The sequence below is a fragment of the Seriola dumerili genome, unplaced genomic scaffold (assembly GCF_002260705.1).
Source record: "Seriola dumerili isolate Sdu_G_001 unplaced genomic scaffold, Sdu_1.0 BDQW01000044.1, whole genome shotgun sequence".
Classification (NCBI taxonomy): Eukaryota; Metazoa; Chordata; class Actinopteri; order Carangiformes; family Carangidae; genus Seriola; species Seriola dumerili.
Window position 1 is genome coordinate 1,238,740 of NW_019174299.1, and position 9,299 is coordinate 1,248,038.

Sequence of the window (9,299 nt, forward strand, 5' to 3'; positions counted from 1 at the left end):
TAAAATATAAAGAACACCTGCTGCTGCTTGGGAAATAGTACTCTTTGTTTCCTTAAATTCAGACAGCCCTCGAAAATGACTGGTGTGAAATTTATCTGCTTGACCTCAAAGAGCTGTTCTCTGCTTTTAGATAAAGCCACATCCTACACTGACAACACATTTAATGTTATATCCAAACAAATGAGTAGGAAAATTGAAAGCATATTTATTGCTCATTCATAAATCTGCAATGAATCATCATGAGCCTGCTCGGAATAAGTTATGTAAAACAACTTACAAAGAAAAAGCGGTAAAGTCTTATATTTACTCAAAAAATTTCATGATATACAAATTCACAGCCAGTAAGTCAGAGGATTCAGTTTCACATTCTCAAATTTTACTCTAGCATGTTGATATTCGTCTGGTATGTAGCTTTCATAATATACAAAAAGATTGAACAGCCTAGCAGTTAAAAATAAAATGAAACCTCTCAGCAAGCAACAAGGCCCAGCCGAATAACAGATTATTTTTCCGTGTTTATCAGATCAAACATTATGCAGTATAATACACTGGAAGAAATATTAAAGCAAAGGAAAAAAAAACACAGCCAGTAATAGCATTAAATAAATATTTCCTTGAAAATATACATAAAAGCTGCCATAGACAGATCAGAATATGTATCTGTTACATTCATCCATCGGGCTCTCCTGTAGGGATGAACAGCTCCCTGTGTACCTAAACAACAGGTGACAAAGTACAGCTACCCTCCCTTTTGAAGTGTTAGTGATTAATAATAGGCTTTCAATACCATATTGTGTGTGTGGATGTTACGGTTTCCCAATGTTTCCACCTTTAAAGGAGTAACTGATACAATAGAAAAAAGAGAAGAAGTCAACATGGACCTACTGCTGTATGTTCATACGATTTCCAGACTGTGCAGAAATATTGTAAACGTTTCAGCTTTTTCTACTTTGGTACTAAAGATAGAAATGATGGCTCATGAAACTGATGAGCTTCATTACAGCATGTGATGATACTGCATCTTGCCTGCATGAAGTCTATCAGCAGCCATCCAGTGAAAACTACGTTGTGTGATTTAGGGGACTTTAAAACTGAATCCATCTGTATCTTGTAAAATGGATGTAAAAGCTTTAAGAAAGATAAGAATAAGAAAAAAGAAAAAAAGAACAGGCGGTGATGGTTAAAAAGACAAATATTCTGACAGGTTTAAAGTGGGACATGCCGTTCTTTAGCAACAAGATAATCTAAACAAACAGCGCTCCATTTGATAAACCTGATTCATCCACTAGTACGGTTCCATTTACACAGCAAACATTGCAAATATAGAAACCCATATCTGTACATAGTTTTGTTGAATTAAACAAATGCAGGAAGGGAAGGAAAAGAAAGTTCATTTTGAATGAAATGTCCAGATAGTTCGTCAAAAAATATTGAGGTTTCATTAGACATATCTTCATATAGTAGTTTCATATTACACAACAGCAAATCCACTGTCACAGGACTTGGCCATGCGATACCCAAAAACCTATAATCCATTGTAACATATATATTATTAATTTGCAATATATTTTCTCTTTAATAGATAAAAGTTTTCCCGTTGGATGCTTTACATAATATGACAAATTTAAAGAATGTTTACCCCATTTTCCTCACAGTCAAAAGAGAATTTTTTACACGTGAGTGAGTAGTTGATTATAATATGGAAGTTTCCATTGATTCAATTGTCAGATGAGGTTCTTGTGTCATTTATGCAATGTGTGGTCCATTTTAAAAACACCTAAAGAGGTTATGATTTATGTTGGGCTGAAACACCTTTCCAGTAGTCTAAAATATCATGCAGGTCCTCATCCTTTGCAAACTGGACTTTCTTACGCAGTGCATGCCCTGCAGCCATGTACTCCTCGTCTTTGTGCCGTTTCCGGTGGAGTTTGAACCGCTCCCAGATGCTGTGTGAAGGTTTGCAGTAGTACTCGGGACTGGAGGAGTAGCTTAGATTGTGATACTGAGAGGACAGCTGGGAATATGCTAAGTCTCTGGAGCGGGAGTGAGTAAGAGGCTCCAACATGGAGGACTTGTGGCTCTCGGGGCCTTCAAGCTCTTCTATCTGAGCATCAGGATACGAGTGCCGGTGGTCACTGTACTGACGGATCTTCTCTGCCTCAGCCCTCAGGATGGTGGCAGCAGGTGTTACAGTGAGGATGGTCTCTCCTGTTGGGGAGGTTTTCTCTATGTACTTGGATTCAGAGCGATAAGGCCTGGGGCTTCGCATGGGCCCTCCAGTGGCAGTGCTGGGCCTCTTTGGTGAGACATCAGACGACCGATGTCTCTGCAGAGAATGATGGTAGCTGTCCTTGTACACTGGAGACAGAAGGCCAGATTTACTCTGTGGGTGCTCTGATATTAGTACGAGCTGAGGCTCTGCTGTGGACACTGCACCAGATTTCACCCCTTGAAAAGAGGTGGATTCTGACTTCAGAGCATCTATACAGTTGTTAATAATCTGATTGACTTTATCCACCTCTTTTGCAATGGTGGAAATCTCCGCCACTGACCCCTGGCTATTCCCAGCCATTCCCATGTCGCACTCCCTGCGTTCGTGGTGGTCCACACTTCGCACATCCATGTAATTTCCTTTCATCATTTTAGGAGTATCACTTATCTCTTGAAATTTGTACTGCTCCATTTCAGCAGCAGATGGTAAGTATGGCATACGTGCCATGCTCTCCCCAGCCAACAACTGCTTCTGTGACATTCGAGAAATAGTTCCTCCTTCCAGTTCTTGTCCGTATTTGAGCTCCATTATATTTTTCTTTAGGCTTCCTGATTTTTTGTGCTTTTCATCTTGCTGACGCTTTCTTCGCAAGCAGTAGTAGACCACCCCAAGAAAAATGACCATGCTAAAGAGGCAGCCTAAAATTGTCATAATGTAATGAGTAGCAGTTGCATTGTTTACTGCTATGTCCTTTTCAATCCGAGGGCCGGTAGTGACTGTCAGACAAGTGTGGTTGTGTCTAAGAGAGTTGCGTATTGAAGCGACACAGTATGTGTAGTTAGTGTGGGGTTTAAGGTTTTTTAGTTCAATATCCTCCTTTATGTCTTTCAGATTTTGAATATCTGTGAAGAAGCTGTTGTTGTAGAGAACCAGGATGTACATCTTCTTGTAAGGATGAGGAATCTGAACTGTGATGGTGGCCCCTGTATTGGTTACTTGCTTCACTTTCATCAGAGGGGTTACCTCCCCACTGCTGTAGGTTGTACTGATGGTAATGTCATCTGGTTCTGTGCCTGAGGGGCAGTCTTCCAGCCCACAAAGTGTTGAGTCAGGTGGAGGTGTTGTAGACTCAGTAGGCACAGCAATAAATGGCGTCACATAGTCATCAGTACAAACCGTTGTGAGCATGTGAAGTGCATTTCGATATGTTGGATTGTTAGGATTCTGGCTCAGTAAACTATAACCAGAGACGCCAGGTGGGGAGTCGCAAACCATCCGCTCATTCGTCCTGTTCGGGAAAACAGAGAGCCATTTGACAAAACCAAGTAATTCACATGAGCAGTTGAAAGGGTTGGTGTATAGCTCGCAGGTGGTCAGCTTAGTCAGACTGGTAAACGTGGACCCATCTAACTGCTGGATTCGGTTCATGGAGAGGTCAATGTTCTCTATGTTGGGGCATTCCCAAAAGGCATTGGGTGTCACAGTCTCAATCAGGTTTGCCTGGAGGTAGAGGTACTGCAGCTTTCCTAAACCCCTGAGGATTCCCTCTGTCAGGTTCCGCAACTTGTTGAAGCCCATTTGAAGGACTTGTAAATTAAACTGAGCAGAAAAGGCCCCGTCCTCTATGTAGGAGATTTCATTCTTTGTCAGGTTCAGGTAGGTCAAGTTGGCAAAGCGACTAAGGGCAGAATAATGAATACTTTTGATCTTGTTTTCATTCAGACGAAGGTCCACAATGGTGCTGTTGATATGCTGTGGGATGGCCTCATAAGGTGGTTGGTTTTGGCTACAAATTGCAAGCCATACAAAGCCCTTTTCACCCTCAATTAACCAGCAGTCTCCACTGACTCTGCCAATGTGAGTCAAATATACAATGGCTACAGACCAAAACAAGGCACTCATCACCATGCCTAAGCTGCAGGCCATTGGTGCTTCTCTGAGAGTCATGTGCAGGGCCAAAAAAATGAGAAGAGGGTGGTACTGCTGTTGTTTCAGTACAGCTTAGATGATCCTGTTGTTCTCAGGGCCAGAAACAATCCCTTTATTTGTGTCCTCTTCATTGATGGATGGTTCTATCCCCATGTACAACTCAGAAAAATGTTGAGTATTTGCCTTTATACTGAGTTTCTTTCATTGAGGTTTGCCTGCAGTGAACTTATGGCGGTGTGGTTTAAAAGAGATTTCACCACCTCAGGTTGGCTTGTGCTTTTCTCCTTAGAGGTTACCATCATTAAATGGTCTCATCATATTGTTCCTGCCACTGTCTTCCTTCCTCTTTCTCTCTCATGTGCACGGAGGAATAACCTGCAATATAAGGACAAGAACAGAAAGTTGACATTAATTACATTTTATCAGGCTAGGAAATGCACTTATATGGCATATGCTGGTATTGAAATGTTGCACTTAGATCTTAGGAGTCATGTTTACTGCAAGGTCTCCTTGTTCATGGCCCACCAATTATTTTGTACACAATTTAAGAGGTGTTTGCAGTCCCTGTGGCAGACTGCTATTAAAGGAAACTGTTGGCCAATTACCACTTGACAGGTTGGGAAAAGCAGGGTCCCTGTTTTCACACCATTAACCTGAGGACTGTCAGATGCAACTGAGGGAGGCCAATGTTAAGAAGCTGCATTAAATCAATTATACAACACCACATGAAATGACACTTCAGATCAATGTATTTAGGATTTTCCTCTGAAAAACTTCATGCATAAATTAAAGTCTTTTTGGCACTGGATTATATAAGAGAAAAGAGGGAATTTGTCTTCAAGGGGGTGATTACTGGATCATACCTAAATTAGATTAAGATCTTTTGGAAGACAAGCCATGGTTACAAAATGGGAAAATAAAGTTGCTCTATAATCTAAAGAGCAAGCACCCACAGAAAGAAAAATGTCTCTAAATTATTATTTTCTCTTTTTTGACACTTGTTTATCTTGTTTCTAGTTTTCAGGTAAAAGGTACATTTTAAAAGGTTGGGCTAGACTAAAAGCCATTTTCTACTCTTATTTTAAAATTTTTTTAAAATCTCACAGATAATTTAAAACCATATTTAAAGTGGCAGTCTCAAAGATTTTCATTTAAAGAGTTTTTGAAGTCAATATCTATCACTGAATGAGGTAACACAATGTCCCACTGATGAAATGCTATAAAAGTACTTGCATTTTAGTTTTATGAACTGGGTGTCAAAAAACCTGCAATTACCAGGTATTGCCATAGGTGGAGACTGCTATTAAAGTGATCCTGTGTAACTTTTGCTGAAATTACAGCCAGTGAGTGACACTTGCAGGATGATGATTAAAAATGCAGTGTAGCAATAGCACTTGTAGATCAAGGTCATAAAGTCAGCAAACTTGCTGTGAAATGTCAGCGGCACAGCAGAATTATCAAAAGCTACCTAACATTAGCCATCTGATCATACTAGACCACGTAAGGCTGTAACAGCAAAACCCCAGAGTATATTGAGCAAGGGTGTGTTTTATAGTTCTTTTTGTGCTAGATGAATTCATAGCACAACCTTACTCTATTCCATCACCAAGTCACTCATTATTATAGCCGTCATTATAGACTTTAATTGTTCATTCGTCAATGTATTGCTGCTGACAAGGAAATAAAAAAATGAATGTGATGCTTCCCTTTGCACAGGTATGCAGTAGTGGATGAAAGACTGCAATTACCATTAATAATAATGAAGCAATTTGTTGGATTGATTTTAACATGCAGCAAGGGGATGTTTTTACTGTACTATGTGAGGAAGGATATCATATATATTGAGCTATGAGTTACTAATTTGGCATTTTAATCAGCGAAATGTGCATTATTTCTTAAGCAAATACAGATTTTTGTAGTGCTTAGGCTCTTTTTTTTCTTTTTAATTTTTAGGATACAGTTATGTTTATGTATACAGTGCCCTTTCTGAAGGGGGATTTTCAGTCATTTCCTCCATTGTTCAATGTCATTTCCACCATATTCACATATCTAGTGTAATAAACAGCAATGACGATAGTATTAATTGCCTTTCATTTCTAAATGTAGACCAAAGAGAACACGATTTGTTTGAGTAGTTCCTACTGTTGTGTAACCTCAGAAATATGTAAGATCAGTATTGATCTTGTTATAGCCACTGATTTGTAATAAATGAAAATACTAATCAAAATGTGGTAGAAATGAAGACACTGCATGAAGGTTGGTGAAAACATAGCCTCAGAGATATTGATGTGCTTCTGTTCTCTCTTAGTTCACCAGTTCTGCCTTTGACACAGGCCAGGATGGTTTGCCTTGTGGGGGGACACAGGGGGTGAGAAGGGGCTTTTGTGTGTTAGAGGACATGTCTCCACACAACAGAGATTATCACACTGTTAGAAGAGATGAAATGTGACAGTTAATGGCAGAGGGAATATACTTCAAGCTGAAACCCCACCTGCCATCGTAGACCTAAAGACCATTCCTGCTGTCATTTGACCTTTTGTGAGTTAGGTTTATCACATTACAATCACACGAGTGTTGTGGTTCTCCTTATCGTACATCACCTTCGTGATGGAGTTCTTGCTGCACTGAAACACAATTACACAGTTTTTTCTTTTCGTTTGGTCACCGACTAGGGACCAGCACCACATTGTCTTGTTTAATGGGTAATGGCAGTAGTCTTACTAATGCCTTAAATGCATGGCTTGGGTGGGTCTGCTCTGCAACCCTATTTCATCACTCAACAGCCTTCTCTCCTAGAGTTTACTTATTTGTTTTGCTCAGTTATGTTTTCTCATACTTTTTTATGTTTTTATACCACATGCAAGTCTTATGGAACTGGTCGGGGTGGATAGTTGTCATACAATTACAGGGTAATGTAGTATAACAATAGCACAAATAGATTAAAGTAATAAGCACCCCGTCTCTGGAGTCAGGACTTTAACACCAGAGACAAAGGTTTGCATCCTGAGCCTTGCATGTGGTTAAGTTAAGTTTAGGGAGCAATCACTTTGCTTAGGGGAAGATGGTGGTTTTGTCTAAATTGTTAATAGAATAACCATGTAAATCAAGCCGACTTTTTTAATATTTAACTCAGACCACAGTCTTTACATAACCTTAAGCAAGTGCTGCAAGTGCCTAAATATAGCCTTAAAAAATGATATATAATAACACAGCATAAGAACTTTGAAATAATAATGATAATAACAGATAATAACAGAATAATTCTTTTGCATGGTATAGGGTGAAAAAAGGCTGTTCTGAATCATGCCAACAGTGAGCACTGCACTGTGATAAACTGATACACTGGAACATTGGTGCTATAAGGGCTTCATATGTTTCACGTAGATTTGAGTTGGGCCTAGAGGGTGAGCTTATATGTGAATCTGCTGTATAGCTCATATATTAGCCTATTTGTGCTTTACATTCCATAAATTTACTATAAATAAGGAAGCTGGTACAGTATGTTTTCTTTGCCTATTCGCTATTTCTGCTTTCCCATTCCCACTCATTACCAAATGTGGTGAGTGAATCCACACTACAGCATGCTATTTTTGCTATGTGGTGTATGCAAAAATCACATTTTAACTTTGATATTTTGTTTAATGGCAGTCAGCATGAACATTGTATTGGCAATATCAGTTTTACAAAGTCCATAACTGAGGGCTGACCCTGTCACTGAATTCGGATCTGTGCGTCTATGGCTTTCTACAAGACATTCCATACACACATAAAAGCACATGACCTGAGTTTCATTCAAAAGTGCATAAAAGAAAGCATTGTAAACACAAATGAAAGGCATTTTTGGTGCAGAGAAACAGTTTTTATTGTCATTCTCCTTGGTTTACACAGCACAAAGAAATTATCTGCTACGGGGCTCAGATAATCAAGTAAAGGCAGTGGTCAGCTATTCAGGTCCAGATAAAGAGCAGGACGACATGCTGTGGTGTACGACACTGCAACAGAATGCCAAAGGCTGCCACAACAAAACCACCTTCATGACGAGAAAAGAGCAGCGGCAGAGGAGCAGCGAAGAAAAGAACACTCTCAAAGCCCCTGGGAAGAAAGAGGCTCCAAATCAAATGTTCCATGAAATGAATATGAAAAATACAGCTCTGCAGAATATCTGGCAAGGCAAGAGATCTCTTAAAGAAAAACGGTGTCTTGTTATTATTCCCCAGTCTCTGACCTTTACTGCAAATACCGCACGGCAGAGACTGAGCTCATCTGACCCGACCTCCGCTCGCTCACAGCGTGGCACATGGTGCAAGATCTTTTAGCGGCTAAATGGAAGTTTAAGTTAAACTGGAGAAGTCTCCTCTCATTTAGAATGCATTGACTGTGTTTTGTTTGTCCACAGTGACTCAGTCTAGTGAGCTTCCAACTGATTCACTGCCTCACCAGTGAAACCCATGCATAAATTACAGTCAGGCTAGATCCCCTTGTTAGGGTAAACACAAAAACACAAGCATGCTCACGGTGATAGGTGATACTCTATCTTTTGCTTGCACAGATTTCGCTTTCAAAAACTGTATCTTAACTCCGGCAACTGGTGTCCCAATAAATCCACAGCATATGCCAACAAAAATGCCTGGAGTGGTAAGTTGTTGAGGGATAAACAAAGCAACAATCTACATTAAAATTAATTTTCAGTGCTTTAGTTTTATGCAAATCACACCATATTGTATATTCAGATCTTCAACTGAGCCTACGGCAGCCAGCAGTGTATGTTGCCTTATGAGAGCTTAGGTCTATTTGCCACCACAGACCCACTTTCCATAATGGCAGCAATCTGTATGGTCCAGTGCTAGCCCTGAGTGCAGCAGGCCAGAACACCCAAGGCATCAGAGCTGAGTCTATTCCCCTATCAGACACAGGCAGCCATTCCACAGTCTCTTTTCCATTTAGGCTTTATGCTCTGGGTAATGAAGGCTTTTCTTTTTCTTTTCCTGTTCTGTGGATAACCTATTGAAACCCTGCTCTTGAAGAATGATTCAAACACAGCCTTGTAAATTTCTGTTCCAGTTGCTCAGGGCCCCTTCATACTTCACTTCTACTCAGTAAATCATTGGCTCCTTTTTACTTATTTATTTATTTTTTATGAAACTAGAATTACTGCCTT

The 9,299-nt window shown here is 39.9% G+C and overlaps 1 protein-coding gene across 1 annotated transcript; it reads right to left on the reverse strand.

Moving 5' to 3' along the window:
- Positions 1-1,786: 1,786 nt before the first annotated feature.
- Positions 1,787-4,378, reverse strand: LOC111217602 (protein ELFN1-like). Its single transcript, XM_022739549.1, has one exon. The coding sequence runs from the start codon at positions 4,157-4,159 to the stop codon at positions 1,787-1,789; it is 2,373 nt and encodes a 790-aa protein (XP_022595270.1). The 5' UTR covers positions 4,160-4,378.
- Between the last annotated feature and the right edge of the window lie 4,921 nt (positions 4,379-9,299).